Raw genomic sequence first — 22,277 nt, forward strand, 5'->3', positions numbered from 1 at the left:
GCCGAATAACTCAAATAACATTTAGAATGTGATTATAAATATTGTATTTTGTATGACTTTTGTAGCTTATGATTTCATAACAAATCTTTTAAAGAAACAAATTAAAAGATTGAGTAGTAGATTAACACATTCAAATTTCAATGAGTAACATACATAATAACACATTGAAAGATTGAGTAGTAGATTAAGATACAAATACTTACTTGAGTTTCTTGATTTGGAACCCAATTTTAGATGACTTGAATGGATTTTGATCACACTAGAAACTAGAAAACAAGGATGAGGACACGATTATATTTTCCAGACGCAAGGGCTGACTTTTTTTTTTCTTATCGTGAATGGACTTTGAAGTTTGAACTTTGAACTAGTGATAATCGATCAATGAGTCCAGGTTATCGCAAGTTGCAAGGGCAGCAGCCGTAACTGTCGATCAAAGAGTAATGTCGCAAGGATGAGAAAAATCTCAATCGATCAAAGAGTAATGTCGTCGACTCGTCGATCTGGTGTAATACGCTACTGTCGATTTGGTGTAATACAGATGATCGAATTCGATTTCGTTGATTTTTTTTGGTGTATTACGTGGGTTTTGTTGGGTAACGATCGATAGAAAAGAAGACCGAATAAGCAATCGTGTTAGGAAAAAAATGTGACTTTTCATATTCGGTTCGGTCCTTTTGGACCGAATAAGCCCTTATTCGGGTAACCCGGACCGAATAACCCGAAAACCGAATAAGCCTTATATAGATACCCGAAAACCGAATCAAATTGCTTATTCGGGTCTAATTCGGTTCGGTTCGGTTCGGTTTTCGGTTCGGTTCGGGTTTTCGGGCCAAATTCTCATCCCCAATTGGATATATCGTTATTATTATTATTGATTTTTTATGATTATACATTATGTGTGGGATGTATGTATGTAAATCTTATGTCCTACCATGAGTGTATTTGTTCTTAGGCAATATTTCATAGCTAGCACATGAAAATCATATGATTCACTTAGAGAACTTACCATGGAAAATGTGTAGCGTTTTTATATTCGGCCGTCATGACCCAAAAAAACATGTTTATTTCTATAATAAAGCAAGTCGATAATCTAAAATATGCCTTTTCGGTTATTATACATGAACGGTGGGAATTATTTTGTGTTTTTTCACATTCTTTATGGTATAGCAAGCAAATGAACTAAGATATGCTTTTTTGTTATTATATGTGAATGGTAGCAATTATTTTGCGTTCTTTCATGTTATCACGATGTTTAACCGGCTATTTTTATGTTTTTGTTTATTTGTATCTATCTATTATTGTGGTTATGTACATGAGTAAATGAGTTTATTAGTCTTCGATAACTCCACTCTCAAAATACTATTGGCGGCGAGGGAGGTAAGCACGAAACATATAGTATAGATAATATTTACGAAACATATGTGAGGACACATGTGGTATTTACGATTTTGCATACAGTAAATAATACCAAATAATAAATTTAAACTTTTAAATTAATAATTTTGTCTTTCTAATTTAATTTTCTTATTAAATAAAGTTCAATATAATATTTAAATTTTAATCTGGTTTAAATAATATTTAAATTTTAATCTGGTTTAGATAATATTCAAATATAATTAATTAAATATTCAAATTTAAAATTCCAACTAAACAATATTCAAATTAATTATCAGATTTATCCAGTTAAAATAATATTTTAAAATAGAGGCTTATCCCCAGTTTTTCGAAATTAGTCAAAATCCTGAAACATGAAAATCTTGGTAGGTGCGTTGCGCCCTACAGAAAGCGTGTCACGTCTGTCAATTAACAGGTTTTTTGTCTTTAGTTTTTACAAAGTTTTGTGCTCATAATCAAAATAGTTATGCTCTGATACCGCTGTTGGAGATTATTAGCATCAAGTACACAACTTATAGGTAGCGGAAAATCAAAAGTTGATCTATGTTTTACTATTATAGCAACATACTTTGAAAAACAACAAAAATAAAGATTACTAACCTCATATTCACTTCCTTGTGATCTCGTACGTGACAGCTTGTTGCAAGATGAAGGATCCAAAAGAAAACCACTATAATGGAATCAGACTCACACACCAAATAGCAAAAGAAAGAACCCATAAATTAGGGTTTATTAGAAAATCACCAACCCTTGGAAAGAAGTTGTGATTTTTGGATTTGGATAGTTTGAGAGACAGAGGTTGGACAAATTTAAGAGATGGAATAATTGGCTCTAAGGTTTATCCTTATCTGATTCAAACCAACCTTATTTATATATAAAGGATATAGAAATCGTCAACCTTTATGCATCCAGAGGCTTCTAGAATATTCCAATTAATCCTAATGATTAATTAATATTCAAGCCCTTTTAATTAATTACCAAAATAATTTTTAATTAATTTATTAATTCCTTAATAAATTAACATATTATTAATCTTAGTTTCCTTATGTTATTTGGGTCATGAGGCCAACCTAAAAGGATCATGTTATTATTATAAATATCACCTAAACAGTTAATGACATTGGACACCATTTCCAACAATGGTGTCATTATGAACCAACTCCAATTTGTCATTATGAATCAACTTCGGTTTTGTAGACTTGAGTGATGTTCTCCTAGCCTTTATCACTTTGTTTAGAACACAAATCAACATTCACGTGTATTAAAATTTGGAATTGTTCCTATGAAAGCCAATATATTCATTCATTTCGCACTCATATGATTAAGTGTCTTAATGGATTCATATGCATACTCAAGAGTCACAATTGCTTCGTCTATATATACTAAAACCATATGTAAGGTACCATATTTTTACCGTATGTAACTATTAAATTTCCCTTTATCACCTTTTATTGGTGACCTCCAAAATCAACATGAGAACCTTCATCGTCTAATTATCTCTCTAATAATAGCATTATCTTTAGGTATGGAATATAAATGACATTCTTCAATGCATAGTTTGCACCAAGATATAAATATGTTTTGAGGACAACATCATAAATATATATAAATATCAAGACTCTTAATGTATGATAGTAACACTTTACCATTATACTGATTGCAGATTTTCATCACTTATTTACATAGGCCTACATGGGAGGGATGATGTACATGAGACCATGATCAAGCATAGAATCAGACACTCTACGTAGTAAATCAGGGCATCATGAAAACTATTACTTGTGATGATTACTTTTTCATGCCTTTTATAGTTGTTAGTAACGGCCATTTGTGTCGTTTTATGTTTTTAGTCAGAAAATACATTTTTATTTATGCTTATTTTAAAACAGAGTATTCTTTATCTTGCGGAATTTTTCCCATAAAAAATATTTCCAAAGAAATGTTTTTATTGATTTATTAAAAACCTGGGATGTCATAACTGATACAAGAAAACATAAGATAAACATATTCACTATTGGCCTTACAACATCTAATGGCCTGTATTTCCTCCAATCACCCATCAGATCCAAACATTATATACCTTCGTACCAATATCTTTGATACAAAGAAACTAAGTGGGTCAGGTTGGAAACCCTAGTGAGTACATATGGTTTTCAATCCACAATATTATAATTAATTTGTTATAATTATATATTTTGCATCAAATAAATAACCCGGTTACCCGTTCCCGTTATTCTCACTCTCCGTTCCTAAACTGATTATCTCAAGGGATCTATCCTAAAGGATCTCTAAGTAAACAATATTGCTTCGGGGATTCCTTAAAAATATGTGTTGACAACCATGGGATAAAGAGAGTACCCACATGAATAATTCATTCATACCTACAGGTTGTAGTCCTGTCCGTATGTGGTTCCATAACATCTAGGGGTCAAGGGCATGCCCATGTACAGTTCAGTAACACCTACAAGTCTTAGACTTGTCCGCGTTCGGTTCATCAATGCGGATAGGTCGTAGACCTATCCGCAAAATAATTTATTAGCATTTGCAAGTTGTAAACATGCACATGTATGATCGATTAGCACCTACATGTTGTAAACCTGCACGTGTATAGCTTATAAACATATACTATAAGTATGAAATACATGTATGTATGAAAATACATATATGATTACATAAAATCATCTCATATAGTTTCATTTAACACAGAAGATTTCAATCACAGATAATACGCACACATAGCACTTAATTATCTAAATACTTCATATTTATGTGTAAGATGAAAGTAACTATGCACTCACTTGTTACAGTGGATGACTAGTGAACTCGGCAGCGCTCCGCTTAACATCTTGACTTTTCCTTTGATGTGACCTACGTATGATTATCACTAAGTCTTAGTATCATATTTATTACGACTAATGATAGTATAGGTTCATCAATAATCTCAATCTTTACATCAAGATATATCAAGTAAGGAGCAACAAGGTAAGATCATATTGGAGGTAGGGTCTGTTTGGTATACAGAGTATACTGTTTGGAAATCCCACTTTAAACACCTCACTAAATCTAGCTTAGACATAAATATAATGACTTGGAATCACTGATAAATCTAATTTATAAATTCATAACAACGACTATGAATATAAATATAAGTTATACTGAAAGCAATATGAGCGTAGCTTAACTTACAAAGATTTTCCTTATAAAAGTCGGGAAATTGCATTGGCATAACTCCGACCTCAGAGCTTCTACTAGTCGAGTCTAGATACCCAGAGCTTTGCTAAATTGAAATACTCCAAAACCTCAAAGAAGGACCTCAAAATCGGGTCTAAGGAGTTGAGAGTAAATCTAGAAAGTGTGAGGAATGTAATGGGAGCTGAAAGCAATTTATAGGCAAAATGTTTAGCTTGCGTGTCACGCCTTAACAAGGAGCGTGCCACGCCCTATCGTGGTCGGAAAGCCTCATTCTCAAAACATGGCACGTGATGATTGTCTAGTGGTGCTACGTGGCAAAGTGGGTAGGTACAACTGAAACTTCAAAAAATCATATCTTGTTCATATGAGCTCCATTTTCAACGTTCTTTATATCCACGTGTAGGTATTTCTGAGTACTACAACTTTCATTTTGACTTCGTTGTCTAGTTCTCATCCGATATTAAATTTAATAGTCTACAAATATTACACTACAAATGACCGTGTAAAATTCATAACTTCTTCATACAAACTCCGTTCTCAACTGTCTTTATATAGACAAACTCCTAATTACGATATCTTCAACTCTCATTTAGATTGTTTCTTCTAACACTCAACCAATTTGAATTTTGATTTCTGTGTCCGTACTATTACGTTGAAACTTCGAAAAGTCATAACTTCATCGTATGAAGTCAAATTTGGACGTTCACTAAATGCACGCTCCCGGTTTTATGATTACCATAACTTTCATTTAGATTGCTTAGGCTAATAAGAAATCTATCTAAAACTCAATTTTCACGATACTGTTGGATTAAGGTGTCTAAGTCAATAACTAAATTGGTATATACTTGAATTAAAAAACAAAGTCCTTTCGGGTTGCCCTCATAACCATAAATAGTTATAAGTTATATTAGGAGAGAGAGAAAAATGTTTTGCTAATATATATTAATTGGTAATAGATAATTGATATGTTAATTTGTTATGTGATTAATAAATTAACATGATATCAATAGTTAAATAATTGATTTGTTTATATGGTTAATAAATTATTAAGAAACCAGTTAGAATTAATTAATTATTAATCATAATTAATCTAGAATTAATTTGGGTTTAACTGAAATTAATTAAATGTGCAAGGGGTGAATTGTAATTGTCCAATAGTTGAACAAAAAGAAGCAATTCTATAATCATCCAAGGGGTGAAAGAAATTGGGAGTCTTTCTATGGTTTCCAGAAGCCTCCTGGTTGTATAAAAGGAAAGGAATTGAATTAAGATTAAATCTATTATTTAATCAATTCAAATATTGTTTTGCCTGCAAGTTACATAAACTATAAATAGGACCCCCAAGGCCATCAATTTTCGTTCATGACATTCCTAAGAGTATTAGGAACGAAATTTCCTTATCCTCCCTCTATATCCTCTTCATTTTAGGGTTTTGGGTGTGAGCCATCAAAGGCACGAGATTTATGGTGCTTTCTTTCTAGAGCTTGTTCAAGAAGGATTTTATTGATTATTTACAACAATAATCAAAAGGTATGTAAACCCTAATCCCTTTGTGAATTTTGAAAAAGGTAGAGTATTCCTAGGGTTCTTGATATTCAATTTTTTGTTACATTCAATAGAGAAAACTTAGATCCAATAGGTTGCATGTGAACTTAGGGTTAAGTTTTTCTGCCACTTAGTTATAACCTAGAAAACCCATCATATACGCCTAGCCGTGTTGGTTTAATCGCAAAACTTTGAAGAAGCATATTTCTTTATACGAAGTCAGATTTCGAAGTTGTTTATATGTACAGAATCATTGTCACATCTACTATAACTTTGGTTAAGATTATTTCTCCTAAATAACCTTCTATTAAATTGTCATTTTATTGCTTACCGATAAATTCCCTAAAATACTTATAATATGTGGTATGCGACGTGCGAGACTAGCGATTTCCCTATTCGAGGGTTCAAATTATAATAACTATCACTTATTATATCTTAATTCCCTAGCCCGAAGTTTCAGGTCTTACAATTATCCCCCCCCCCCTTAGGATTATTACGTTCCGAAATCATTAGCAAAACATGGTTGGATGATGACCTGCAAGTCACTTTTCAATCCTAAGGTGTAACCGTAACTCTTATGCCTTCCTCATCAAGCTCTTGGAGTTCTTTGCTGCTGGTGGCACATCAAACTTGCCACCTCTCTTTATTATCTTATTGACCTTCAGTCCTAACCTTCGAAATACTAATTCAACCTTCATCGGAGAATCCTGCTCCTTTTCTAACAGACTTAATCCACGGTAAGGTCTTTACTCCATCTACTGTAACTGACCGAAGGGTCATGCTCTAATGACTTTATATCGCATGATGCAATGGCTAGACCCATGTCCCTATGATTCAGACTTTAGCACGGAAGATACCTTCATCCATGTTCTAATGTGATACAACCACATCGTTGTAGGTAGCGTTTTTAGCTACTGGCTGCTTAGCTTTAACGACGGCTGCGATACTTCTACCAATCGTTTCAGTTATCTTTTCCTTCAATTTCCTGACTACAATCGGATACTACATCGAACATGGTACTCTGAACCAAGTAACTTACTTCGCAAATATTAATCGGACTCGATTTGATATGACTACTAAGGTCGGAATAACATTTATCTTCGTAGTTGTCGCCGAAACGAAGGTAATGACGGAAATAAACCAAAAAAAAAACCCAACTACTAGTGTTTTAGTAACCTTGTGACTCTTCTTGATCCAAGTGAGAGTCATGTGCTTCCGGTAGTATAGGCCTCTACTGCCTTTCACACCTACTCATACTCGTCCCAAGAATTGCCTTGCAGTTCCCAAGTCACCATACAAGAAGATCACACATCAACTTAACACATTTAGTCATATAACATAATTATGGATTGTATTACTTCTTGAAAATGATTACAAGGTTATTCAAGTTCACCATACACTATTCCTCTTACATCATGCTACATCACATAATACTATCTATATAAGACGCCTGCTTCATATCTTGTACTTCGGATAAGCAGCTCCATATTCTTGATCTCCTACAACGTCATCTGCTCCATCAAGGATCATGTGGAATGCTCTTGCCTTTGGCTTCGGTGACGCATTCAGGCTTGCTACTTCACTTTTCTTTGGGCAGTAATTCCTGAGATTCCCTGTATATCCACATTTGTAACACACGCTTTGGGTGCAGTTACTGGCGTAGTGACCAGTCTTCCCATAGTTGAAGCAAGTCACCTCATTAGCGCATCTCCCGAAGTGTTCCTTTCTGTACTTCTCACACCACCTTGCCTCATTGGTATCCCCAGACCTCGTTTCGTTGGGTCCGGACTTTGAAAACCTGATCTTTTTATCAGACCTTGAAGATCCCTCAAACTTCCTTTTCTCTCCAGCTTCGGCTTTCTCCAGACCTTTTTCCTGTATTTGGGTCTCCACATTCCTAGCCGCCCAGATGGCTGCTTTTAGAGTGGTCGCTAGTTTCACCGTTGGACCAAAATCCCTTGGTAGTCCCATAGCAAACTTATTTACTTTGGAAAGTTCGGTAGGAACCAAGTTAGGAACTGGCTTTATCGTCTCAGTGAAAGTTGCATCATACTCGTTGACACTCATCTTTCCTTTCGTCAGATTCTGAAATTCATTGTTGATCTCCAAAAGAACTTGTTCAGAGTAGTACTGCCTCTTTAAATCCTCAAGGAAGTTCTCCTAAGACATCTTCCTTGCTTCTCCCTTTTGCATTGAATCAACCAACAACTTCCACCAGTTTAATACTCTAGTAATTAGTTATATGACCGCTAAGATGGTCTTCTGTCAGTCACTGCATTCACAACTATCAAACACCATCTCCATCTCGGAGATCCAGTCCATGACTTCCATTGGTGTTAGACTTCCATAAAGACTTAGTGGTTTGGATGTCATGAATTCCTTATACTTGCATCTATTCCTATTGTTTCCTTCCTGTGGCTTGTTTCTCCGAACTACTCGTGGCTCAGCTTGACTAACAGTCCGTCTATAGTTTCCTTCCTCTGATTGTTCCTCATTAAGCTCAAGTTGCACAACATGTGTAGTAGGTTCATCCTTATTATTCTGTAGTAGTTGTCTCATCTCCTCAATTTGTTCAGCTAACATGACATGAATCGTTGCTTGGACTCCTTCCATCGTGACAGGTTTAGCTACTGGCATGTCTTCAGGTGCATGCTCATTCACACGAGGCTTAGGATGTCGATTTCCATTACCGTTTCCTAATCCGCTTCGTGTCCTTACCATGATGTTATGTACACCAGAACAATCGTTAAAGGTACCAGAAGTCGTTGGTATATTATGATAGAGAAGGTTTTAGTTATGTTTAGATGCATAATCCTCTTTATCACCCCGAAAAGTTATATGTCAGTTCTACTACAATAATTAAACGTTTAGATTCCTAAACACATAAAGTTTCCTAATCCAGGTCGATAACAGACCTTAAATCTAGTCAAGTAATAGCAATTTAGGCAACCTAAAGCATGTTATAAGTCATTTAGCACATAACAACAAATTACCCATCTTATCCTAAAGTAAGCTAGTGCTTGTGTCAATTCAGGTCTGCTACCTAAAATAAAATGGACACACCTCATAATCATTGCTTAGCATTCTATGTTTAAGTCTATAAATCCTTAAAATTCCTAGTTCGCTTAGACTAATGCTCTGATACCAACTGTGACATCCCCATTTTCACGGTCAAAAGGACTTTTTATTTATGCTTATTTTAAAACGGAGTATTATTTATATTGCGGAATTTGTCCCATAAAAAGTATTTCCGAAAAAATGTTTTTCATTACTTTATTAAAAACTTGGGATGTCATAACTGATACAAAAAAAACATAAACATAAACATAGTTACTATTGGCCTTACAACATCTAATGCCCTATATTTCCTCCAATCTCTCATCAGATGCAAACATCATATACCTTCGTACCGCTATCTTTGATACAAAGAAACTGAGTGGGTCAGGGTGGGAACCCTGGTGAGTACATATGGTTTTCAATCCATAATATTTTAATTAATTTGTTATAATTATATATTCTACATCAAATAAATAACCCGATTACCCATTCCCGTTATTCTCACTCCCCGATCCTAAACTGATTATCTCAAGGGATCTATCCTAAAGGATCTCTAAGTAAACAATACTGCTTCGGGGATTCCTTAGAAATATGTGCTAATAAGACAACCATGAGGTGAACAGAGTACTCACATGAATAATTCATTCATACCTACAGGTTGTAGACATGTCTGTATGTGGTTCCATAACATCTACAGGTCGAGGAACTGCCCATGTATAGTTCAGTAACACCTACAAGTCTTAGACTTGTCCGCGTTCGGTTCATCAATGCCTATAGGTCGTAGAACTATCCGCAAAATAATTTTTTAGCATTTGCAAGCTGTAAACCTGCCCATGTATGATCGATTAACACCTAAAGGTTGTAAACCTGCCCGTGTATGGCTTATAAACATATACAAGTTACAGGCATGTCCATGTTTGACCCGACTTGTCTAGAATAGTTTGTGGTCATCATCATTATCTTACTAGGTGACTACATTAGTAGTTCGGTAGTACTATAAAAGTCTCAGCCTTTCATCATTATTTTCATCTCTTTACCCTTCACTACCCATATACTATAAGTATGAAAATACATATATGATTACATAAAATCATCTCATATAGTTTCATTTAACACGGAAGATTTCAATCACAGATAATAGGCGTACATAGCACTTAATTATCTAAATACTTCATATATATGTATAAGATGAAAGTAACTATGCACTCACTTGTTAAAGTGGATGACAGACTCTGTTCTCGAATGTCTTTATATCTACGGACTCCTAATCATGAGATCTTCAACTCTAATTTAGATTGTTTTGTCTAATACTCAACCGATTTGAATTTCGATTTTTTTGTCCGCACTACTGTGTTGAAACTTCGAAAAATCATAACTTCCTCATACAAAGTCAAATTTGGACGTTCTCTATATCCACCCTCTTGGCTTTACGATCACTACAACTTTCGTTTAGATTGCTTAGGCTAATAAGCAATCTATCTAAAATTCACTTTTCACGATACGCCTAGTCGTGTCGGTTTAATCGCGAAACTTCGAAGAAGCATAACTTCTTCATACAAAGTTGGATTTCAGAGTTCTTTATATGTACGAAATCATTGTCACATCTACTATAACTTTGGCTAAGATTATTTATCCTAAATAACCTTCTATTAAATTGTCGCTTTATCGCTTACGAATAAATTCCCTTAGAGACTTATAATATGTAGTCTGTGACGCGCGAAACTAGCGATTTCCCTATTCGAGATTTCGTATTATAATAATTATATCTTATTATATCTTGATTGTCTAGCCCGAAGTTATAGGCGTTACACGTGTTCTCGGACTGGCCCCACTTTTTGGACCTTGATTTACATTTACCATTACACAACCCTCTTCGAATTGTTCTACATCTATCCTTTATAGTCAACGAGTAACTCGAACACTCATCAATATTCTTCATACGAATATCTTATCTGATGATTAAAACACAAATCCCTTCGAAAGTAAGCTTATTAGATACGATGAGTTGCTCATTTTCATAACAATGTGAGACCAACCTCCATGCAACAAAGATAATAACATTCGCTCTTGTACTTCATCATTGGATTTATATCAATTTAAACTAACATAGATAGAACCAATTTAAGTTTTGTTCATGTGATCATTGATAACTATGCCTTCTTTCACCTTCGAGTTGAGTAATTGTCAAATAAGTTAAACCTTATTTGAAGCATAAGATGTTTAGTACATTTAAGACAATGTCTTAATTAGTATAAGCATAGTTCCTCGTAAATGACATTGTAATGTTCTTCGCCAATGCTAACCTTTCAATACCAAGGACTAGCCAATCCAACATATCACAAGTCTTCTTGTTTCATTATCTCATGTTTATGCTTTAAATACGTGAATTTATAGAATATTATATATGCTTTGTGTTATATATTTATATGACTTTTTTATGATATTAATTCTATATTGTATTAATATTCTAATATATAAATTCTATATAATATAAAAAAACCGCTATACTATGACGATAACCGTGATTTCAAATAGTGGTCAGTTACCGCTATTGGAATTTTAACGACGATAACTGCATAGACCATGATATTAAGATCGAACAACGCCATTGTTGCTTGATTAGAGAACAAATCTTGATATACTAATAACAAGCACATTCCAACACCTAAATCACCATACCATTTCAAACTTGAGGATGATACAAAACCATATGTTGTTAGAATGAAGGAGATAACTTAATATTTTTATCTTCTTGAGCTCCAATCATACATACTTATAAAGCTAACATTTTTTCTTGAATCTCATGTATTTGAAACCCCATTTTTTAACTTCCTCAAACCACATTCATTTGAAACCCCTTTTTTTAACTAATGCAACTCAAAAGTTTTCTTAATTATGATTTAACACTCAAAAGTTTTATAACTTATATTATGTTTAATTAACATTTAGTGAAATGTTTACTATAAAAAGGCTAATCTTTTGTGTCTTTTGTGTTATATAAAATCTTACATGTAAGAAGGATTTGAAGATACTGTGATTCAAAAGATTTCATATAGTTGAAGCATTCACGATCCAAATATGATGATTTGAAGAAATGGGTTATGTCGCATCAATGGTAATTGTAATATGATTTTTTTCTTTCAACCAAAACAAATGAAGCTTTTCTATTCTTTCTTTATATTCAGTTTCTCATTTAATCTTTATATGTGATTTGTGTGTATTACTCAATCTTGAATGTGACTCTCCAAACATCAATGTTTTACTTGGAATATCTTTCTGATTCTTCTTTTTCAAGAAAAATATTTTGATTGCAGGTTAGTGAAGAATTGTCATCAAGTTTCTATAGTTGAATGATGTTAAATGAAGAAAGAAGATTCATAAAATGGATATAGGTTTTTTGTTTGAGCAAAGTTGACGAATGTTAGTTTTTTCTTTTGATTTAAATGTAAGCTTATGTAACATCTTTATTTATATATTCAACCACCCAATGCTCTTATTTATTTTATTGTAGTTTTTCTATTTTGATTATGTTTATTTTCTATTATTTTTTTGTTGGGTTATCCTACACAACATATTTAAAAGACAATATTTAAAAGATAACATAATTTTGAACATTTGATATGTAATGATGATAGACTTATCATGATATGTTCTTCATATGAAAGTAATTTATCCATATTACTACAACAAGAATTACATATGACATTTACGAATATATATATATATATATATATATATATATATATATATATATATATATATATTATGTGATTTGTTTAACATGTATATGCACCTATGTATGTTATAATTTATAATTAAATATCTTTATGTTTAATAATTGAAGGGATTAAAATGATGCATCAAAACCAATTATTTAGACGAATATAATAATAATAATAATAATAATAATAATAATAATAATAATAATACATTTCCAAGTAGCACATTCATTTGAAATTCACACTACAACTCAAGAGTTTTCTAATTTATGTATATTTATTAGTTACAACTCAAGAGTTTTTAACTTATGATTATTAATTAGTAATCACTAATAACTTTTTAATTAGTAATCACTCATTAAAAACATTAATGTATTTGAAGAGATTTGTGATTTAAATATGAAGAGTTAATATAAATGTTATAATAGATGTTTTAGTGTTTTTATGTTATTAAAAGTTATAGTGTTTACTTTTTCATATTTTTTTATTATTCGTTGTATATATATATCTTTTTAATACAAATGTTATAATATATGTTTTTCTATTTTTATGTTACTAAAAGTTGCAGTTCATATTTTTGTTCATACGTTTTGTTACCCGTTATATTATCATTCACTTGATATATAATTTACACAATTTTAAACAGTTTATAAAATTATCAAATAATTGTATATATCACAATGACTTAAAAATTAAACTATAATGTTTAATAAAACTAATATGTTAACTATATGTTTGTTTTACTATTAACATTTTGTGTCAAAGTAGAAATATTAAATAATAATTTGGTAAAAGTTATTATTTTAACTATATAATTCTATTCTCGCGCAACACGCGGGGATTCGCCTAGTTGATTATATAAAACAACAATTTAAAGGGCTTCAATTTAGCAACAATCCACACCTAAGCTTCCAAAACCGTCATTTCCTTTTTATTCTCCCCTCTCTCGATCACTTTTATGAAAATGAAGAGGATTTAGGTGTTTATGTTCTTATCTTTTGTCACTTGACACATCTAGTCATTTTATTTCTTATTATTTTCCTTATTTGACCATAAAATGGCATTGACTAGTCTTTTATATGTATAATACCTACCCTAATCAACTAATTTGTTAACAAATTCAATATACAATGAAGTTAAGTGAGCTAAATAAGAGTTATATCTAATTTTAGTTAATTCAACGGAATCAAATCTTATTTCCCATACCTTAGACATCTATTTAGACAATTAATTTATTAAATTCATTTAGTAGTTGTTGTGATTTATTTATTTTACTTATTTAATGTTTTATAGTTTTTAAATTATTGCCAAATAGCAGATGTTATAGAACGATACCTAATAATTAATATCAAAACTATCGCTTAAGACATGAAGGTGAATATCGATGATTACTTATACTATAAAATTAGCATTGGCGAAGAACATTACAATGTCATTTACGAGGAACTATGCTTATACTAATTAAGACATTGTCTTAAATATACTAAACATCTTATGCTTCAAATAAGGTTTAACTTATTTGACAATTACTCAACCCGAAAAAAGAGTATTCACTGGAATTGAAAAAGTTATAGGGACCAAACGTGCAATTTTGACCAAACCATAGGGACGATTTCAATAATTTACTCTATTAAATATGATAGTCTTTTTTTTAATGACCGAAATTATATTAGATTAAGATAAGTTAAAAGTAATTATTCATTAGTTGAATTAACGTTAACCGTAGGTGAATATTAAGTGCCCACACAACACTATAAGTGAAGTGATGTTCTTATTATTGCTAAGGTGGGTATTCTACCCGATAGTACATGTCTATACTATTTTGATGACTTTTTAAATTGTTATTTCATAGTGTGAATACTATAAGTATTTTGTGTATTCATGAAATGTATTTTGGAAAGAGATTTATTACCAATGGGATTATTTTGACAAAAAATTATTTGAATCATGAATTTATGGATCCATGTAGGATTGGTTCATGTTTGTGTGTTTCCCTTGCACTTTTTAGGAATACAGTCCCATTCAAACGTTGACAATTATGGTTTGTGATTGACATTCTAGATAATAATGATCGAGGGGATTGATTTTGCACGCCCATTTTGTGGTTTCAAGTGTGATGGTTACATGACTCTAAAACCTTGTTTTGAAGTCTCTAAGTGAGGTTAGTATGAGATGTTAACTCCTTGTTTATGCTTCCCATTATTTGAAGCCTCTAAGTGGGTTTAATGAGATGCTAATACATTGTTTATGATTCTCATTACCATTCAGATCTTTAATGTGAAAGGGATTACTATGAAAATAAAGACTTGAGTTATGGGAAATAGAAGCATGTACATTAACTTATATTTTTGTAAAACTTATTTTGTTAATGATTTGACAATGCTCTAACTTTCTCCAATTATGATTGATACTGATCTTCGATGATTTTAAACCTTTTTCAAGAGTTACTTTAGGTTTGAATGTGACCTTTTCTGATACCCTCTAGAGTTGATTCTCAAGGATACTCATTAATGTATTGCAGTTAACAGATTACGAAAATCATGTTACGTCCATAATCAAAGTATAGAGTTTCTAGTTGATTTTGTAACAACGTTCAGTATTTCAACAAGACAACAACTAATGTTTAATATTCATTTGCCAAACATTGTATAGAGTACTAAAATATATCTTAAGAAACTTACAAGATACTTAGGACACATGCTAAGAAGACTCAACATTTTATCAACTAAATTTAATCACCTTCGATTGATCACTAATTAAAGCATTGAACATCATCTAAAAACTTCAAAATATCTTGAAGACAAGCAGAAAAAGACTTGATGCATAGATGGCTAAAGATCAATGTTAATCTTCGTGAGTTGAAAATGATCTTCAGTTGGACAACTACTAAAGTGTTGAATGATAAGTACTAAATATCATAACCAATTATCGAAACCAAATGATCAATCAAACTCCAAATGTAGATGTTGAAAAGGATGTTCAAGTATGAACATTTGAAGAGGCTTGAAGTTAAATGTAGATCAAAATATAATTTTGAAAAGATTGTTCAAAATCTTTTGACAACATGTTTTGTTTTATTGGGTACCATGCTTTACAAAGTTATATCTAACCTAAGAGGTAAAAGTAGCACTATTTTTCCTTGCATTTATTTCTACCTTAAAAGCCATATAACACAAATATTAAATGCAGTATGGGTCTATGGGATTCATCTTTGTATGGAGAAATTATTACACAACCTAATACAAGTTATAGATTGCAAAGGACAATTCTTCATATCGACAGTGCTTCCGATGCTTAAGAAATTAAACAAATAATATGTGAGAGAAAAAATATAAAGTTTTTCTGATAAAGTTTTTTTTATTGATTTAAAACTTTAAACTATTAAAATAAAAACCAAATTCATAGCTAAAAATGCAGAAGCAAAGTCATCTAGTGATGTTATTATCATAAGTTTCAACTGTAAGCAAATTGAGATAATATCGAAGATCTTCCTTCATGAATACAAAGTTTCCAATAAAATGGGCTTATCTGAAAATTAAAACTTACTGAGAATGCCAAGAAACTATGTGAGTCTGTTCAAAATGACCAAAGTGACAAAAGTTGAAGGTGCAGAATTGGCTTTTCTACTTGAAATTGAATCAAAACAGGGTGTATGAGTCAACTTTTGCTACAGAAGTAGGGAAGATGCACATAAATTCCCAGATACCTGCATAAACATCAACAAATCTCTAATCAATATATCAAATTATGAGCAAATGTTGCATTTCAACTATTCATCTATAACCCAATACCCTAGTCATTTAGAATCTAAAGAAAAAATATATATTGCAAAGAACACATTTTTACGAATCAAAGACCAACAAACAGCTAATAACATTCAGAGGGTATCCTTTAATTAACAGAAATCTGTGAGATTAAATGCATGCAAGGAGGGCAAAAGAGGGAATTCTTACCTTCAGATTCTACTCTGAAACTTTTCCTTTTCCTTCACTTCCAATAGCATCAGTCACCAAAGTTAATGGTCTTTCATCAATGACTTCATCAATGATACCAAACTCTTTTGCCTCTTGTGGTGTCATAAAGTAGTCTCGATCCATATTCTTCTCAATCACATCAACAGATTGTCCAGTATGCTTTGCATACAATGCATTGAGTGAATCCCAAACACGAACAATCTGTTTGGTGTGAATAGTCATATCTTTAGCCTGCCCACTGTATCCACCAGAGGGTTGATGAATCATGATAGTTGCATTAGGAAGAGATCTTCTTTCCCCTTTTGCACCAGCAGCCAATAGGAGAGAACCCATTGAAGCAGCTTGACCCAAACATATGGTATTAATTGGAGAACGAATATACTGCATTGTATCATATATTGCAAGACCTACAAAAAGAGGGCAGCATTGATTACAGTATTCTATAGTATTGGTACAATACATTCAACAAATATATGATCATCAACTACTATTGTATACACTTCTACCCGACAACTTATAATCATCAATTACATAAATCCAAATAAATGTCATTCAAAATGGTATCTTTTATCAAATTTTAAGCAAAATATGTCAGTATTTTGATAACATCAACTTATCCTTGATGATTTGAAACTACATACACCTTCAAACCACCATTTGCTTCCTTAATCTTGTGTTTAAGCACACAAAAAAATACCCTCATTCATGGAGGAGGGAGTAGTATGTCAGGAGTAAACTAAGGGGAAATGATGTACAATAATGTTTATCAGATATGAATGTTTCCAATATATGCTAAAAGTGAACACATATAAACACCCATTCAAGTAGGTTGTTCGTTCCATTTCAATAACATATGTGTACACTTGGATTTCAACATCAAAACTAGCACCTTCTGGATGTGAAGATGAAGTAGGCTTCTATGCAAATATAACACATATATTACTACTTACTATACGGTTGTACCAAGTTTATATGTCGTGAGCAACCTTCCCTGATAATTGTTAACCAACACATACTTCCAAAAAAAAATATTATCAACAATTCATCTGGTGCATATCTTTCCTTGGAGTAGAGGGAACATGAATTTCACATATCCCATATCATCCACACCGAGAAATTGGAACAAAAAAGGTCTCAAACTCCTATATTACAAATCATACAATGATACGCACATTCATTGAACTAAAATTATAATATATAAACAAGTAAAATCGGAAACCTGCAGTGACGGCTCCGCCAGGGGAATTAAGGTACATGTTGATGGGTTTGGAAGGGTTTTCGGATTCAAGGAAGAGGAGCTGAGCAACGACGACGTGTGCTGTATCATCGGCTATGGGCCCGTTTATACATATGATTCTCTCTTTGAGTAGTCGAGAGAAGATGTCGTAGGCTCTCTCTCCTCGCGACGAGTGCTCGATGACCATGGGTATTAGACTGTAGGAACTCCGTTGATTTGCCATGATTGGAGTCTTCGCTACTCCGGTCCATAGCTTGCTCAAATTGCGAGTGATTAGGCTCGGCATTGCTGCGATAGAAGGAGAAGAATCGGAGGAAATTGGGGATTTATGGCAGGGGTTCTGATTTAGAATGCCGATCTCTTTCTTTGCCTAGTTCCCGACCCAATAAAATCTTTTCCTAAAAATATTAATTTCCTTGTTATACACCTACACTAACTACACTACGACCGAATCAATTTTAATGTTATAAAAATCATAACAATTTATTTTATGTTTTAAAGAAAACAAAATTTTATTATTTTTGTTGTTTTCTTATTTTAAGATTATAGAAGTTATAAATACATATATAATTGGTCTCTATTTATTGATAAAAAGTAATCATGTTTTTTAATGTATTTTATTGTTTTTAATAAGTATAACGTGTAGTTAATAATTAAATAAGTTTTGCAAATAAAAAGCAACTACTAGTTGGTGGTTTGTGCATTACGATGTGTTTATTAATATATTTTTGATATTATTTCAGTAATATTCTCTTATACGAGACTATTTATATAAGTTCTGTGAAACATATTGACAATTTCTATAAAATCAATATTAGAAATGGATTATTTTTGTAATTTAGGATACATATGGACCATTTTTGTTATAATGCTATTAGGTAGTGTAATTTTTTTTAATTTTGTGAACAGACAGACTATTTCTATTATTTTGCTCTTACACCCGCTCCCGAGTTGTAGCAAAGAAAAGAAGAGAAGAGAAAGAAAGGAATTTGCCTTTTGTGCTCCCGATTTTGAGAGAAATGAAATGAAAGTTAAACATTTTGTTCTTTATTTCCAAATCCTTCCAAATCGGAAGGAAAGTTAAGAGGGAAAGTGATCATTTCATTTCCTTCCACTTCCTTCCTTTAATGAAACTCGGGAGCACCAATTTCTCTTACTTTCCTCTCACTTCCACATATTTCCTTTCTTTTATCTCCTTAAGTTGAACTCGGGAGTGGGGTGTTAGATCGCATGAACTTCATTGTTTGGGTAAAATCATAATGCTTCAGATTATATGTTGGTCAAAAAAATCGGTTTTGGATCAGTTATTATCCAAAGAAAAAAAAGTTCTTATGATTATAGATGATAAAATAGATTTAGGTCTCGTTTGATACACATCTTTCAAGGTCCACATAGATTTTTCTGGCTGAATGGGCAGGAAAGACTGTTTGATTTGCTCAAAAAAAAAGTTTTTCTCGGTAAGATATGTCTTTCCCATAAAGTCCAAAAACCATATATTTTAGCTGAATGAGCTTGATTTGGTGTAACGCCAGTTTTCAGGTATTTGCATTGTTGGCCTTGCTTTATATTAACCTTGCATTTTGGTCCCAAATGCCTGACGTTGGGAATGGAACGCTAAGCGTTAGAACGCCAGGCGTAAGTTTGTGGATGCCAGGCGTTCGCACGCAGATGGCAAACCCTAATTTTTAGGGGTTGCACCCTATTTAAAGGCCATTATAGCCTCAAAACGTTTCTTATCTCCAGCCTCCGACCCTTATAGCCCTCATTTCGAAACCCTAAGTATGTGTGAGTGTTTTGAAGCCTTGGAGTAACATTTTGGTATCATTTTAGTGTTCTTGGTGGAGAAGGAAGATCTTTGGAGTGTTGATGTTGCTCTCTAGCCTTTGGATCTGGACTCTTGGCATCTTGGAGTACCTTTTGGAGGTATAAAGTTCATATCTTGATGACTTCTTTATTAGATCTTGCTTAAGTGTAGTTTTATGTTCTTTTTGGTCCCAAGAACTTGACTTTTGTGAGTTTGGAATGCTCCAGAGGTTTGGGCTGTCATTTCAAGCATTTTGGAGGGTTTAGAATCATAAAAATGCAAGCTTAGACCTTGATACTCCTCCATGCAAGAGTTTTGGAACTTTAGAGTGTAATTTAAGTTAGATTTTGGTGTTGGGCTCTTTGTAGCCATGCAAAGTCATAAAGGTTGCAACTTTATGACTTTAGACGTTCTTTTAGCATTGGATCCGAAGTTTAAACGTTAGGTCTTAAGCCATTAAGACCTTGGTTAAGGATTTAGGATTCGGTGGTTACGCCAGGCGTTTGGGTTAGAACGTTGGGCGTTCGGACGCCAGGCGTCATTGAGTGGACACCAGACATTCTCTCAAAAGCCCATTGGATCAATTTTGGGCATTGGACCATTTAGGATTTTGGGCTTGGATTAGTTGGGCCAAGTGAGGAAAGGGTAAAATGGTCTTTCACCCTAGGAGTTGGACATATAAATGAGATTCCTAGTTATGGTTTATGGCTCAATTATTAATTGGGGTTTTATGTGATTGATTAGTGTAGGGACTTTCCGGATCAGCAGTCCGAGCAATTATCTGATTTTCAACAGTTGAGGTGAGTCTCCTCTCAGCATTTAGAGGGTCAAAGGCACCAATGTCCGCCCATGATTTATTATGATTAGGATGCTAGTTGTATGTGTGACTCCTGAATGTGTAGTATGTGATATGTATACCGGGAGGGGCCTGATGAGTGTATTGTATGCTATTTGTCTCAATGATTCTTGCATGCGTTTTATGTGTCTATATGTATTAGGTGTCTAAGCTCATAACTATAATTGGTGTGTACTTGATTTGATAGTAGCATGGTCCTTTTGGGTTGCCTTCACTTTAGCAACTTGACATGATGACTTTTGGAGAGAGAGGTTGAATTTATTGTTTAGAATAATAAATTGATTTGTTAATGTATTATGAGAATAATATATTAATTAGAAATCATGTTATTTAATTAGTATTTAATCAGAAATTAATTTGGAATTAATTTCGGGACTAAATGAACTTATTAAAGGAACAAGGGCTGTTTTGCAAATCATTGATAGTTGTGAAACTGGGCTATTGGACTCCTTTGTTAGGAGTGGACGAAAACTATAGGGAGGCCTTATAGATTTCGTCCAAGACTTCCTAATAAGAGTCCACGGGTCGCTTAAGCCTGAAGCAGGAAATTAGGGTTTCCTCCAGAAAACCCTAGCAGCCCTTAACTATATAAAGACCCCACCTCATAGGATTTTCGGCCAATGCTTGCTACTCCAAACCCTAGCCAAAACTCTAAGAGTATTTCCTCCTCTCTCATATCATCCTTTTGCTAGTAGTGTTTGTGAGCCATTAGAGGTGCAACATTTGAGGCATTTTGCTTTCAAGAGTCAATGATCTACAAGGTTTCTTGTTATTGCTACATAACAAGCAAGGTAAACTTCTAAACCTTAATTATATGTAGATTTCGATTTATATATGCTAGATCTAGGGTTTTGCTTTGGTAATCAATTTGCATGTTAAACTAGTGAAAAACTTATATCCAAAGCAATTAGGGTTGCATGATCACATAGTTTGTTGTTATGCTCAAAACTCATCAGTGATATCAGAGCCTAGGATGTTTTTCAGTTGAATTTGATGCAATGGTGAATTGTCCAAAGAAGAAGGGAACAAATTCTTCAATCTGTTCATCAGAATCAACGAGTTCATTATGGAACTCGACAAGTTGGCTCAACTCGACGAGTTCACTGCCTGACTCGACGAGTTGACTCGTCAGATCCCTGATTTTTCGATTTTGATATCTTGATTTGATTAGGATAATTGCCTTAATTCGTTTTTATTGCTTAAAACTGAATTTTCTGGAAAAGGTAATGCATATCCTTATCAAAATAAATGATTTGGTCAAATTTTAAGATAAAGACAAAAATTAATTTATTAATTTAATTATGTAAAATTTGATCTAGTATTTTTGAAAAGTTCTAAAAATACACCCTTTGGTTTTATAAACTAAAATTTGATTAAAAAGTTTTATTTTGAAATCTTAAATTTTAGAGCCCTAGTATTTTAAAAGTTTAAAATACACCCTTATACTATTAAAAGTTTAATTTATATATATATATATATATATATATATATATATATA

At 32.8% G+C, this 22,277-nt stretch overlaps 1 protein-coding gene across 1 annotated transcript; it reads right to left on the bottom strand.

Moving 5' to 3' along the window:
- Window positions 1-16,320: 16,320 nt before the first annotated feature.
- On the bottom strand, window positions 16,321-18,519 carry NCLPP7 (nuclear-encoded CLP protease P7). Its single transcript, XM_079084924.1, has 3 exons — window positions 18,102-18,519; window positions 16,862-17,289; window positions 16,321-16,614 (listed from the first exon to the last, which is right to left on the bottom strand). The coding sequence occupies exons 1-2, from the start codon at window positions 18,403-18,405 to the stop codon at window positions 16,871-16,873; spliced, it is 723 nt and encodes a 240-aa protein (XP_078941050.1). The 5' UTR covers window positions 18,406-18,519; the 3' UTR covers window positions 16,321-16,614; window positions 16,862-16,870.
- Between the last annotated feature and the right edge of the window lie 3,758 nt (window positions 18,520-22,277).

Source organism: Lactuca virosa, chromosome 3 (assembly GCF_052849685.1).
Source record: "Lactuca virosa cultivar CGN04683 chromosome 3, Lactuca_virosa_CGN04683_v6, whole genome shotgun sequence".
NCBI lineage: Eukaryota > Viridiplantae > Streptophyta > Magnoliopsida > Asterales > Asteraceae > Lactuca > Lactuca virosa.

What these genes read in the sequence shown, in the direction of transcription:
- NCLPP7 (XM_079084924.1), bottom strand. Translation starts at nt 18,405, where the DNA reads ATGCCGAGCCTAATCACTCGCAATTTGAGCAAGCTATGGACCGGAGTA. An exon ending in TGGCGGAGCCGTCACTGCAG is followed by an intron (nt 17,290 to 18,101) that starts GTTTCCGATTTT and finishes CTCTTTTTGTAG; the next exon opens with GTCTTGCAATATATGATACA.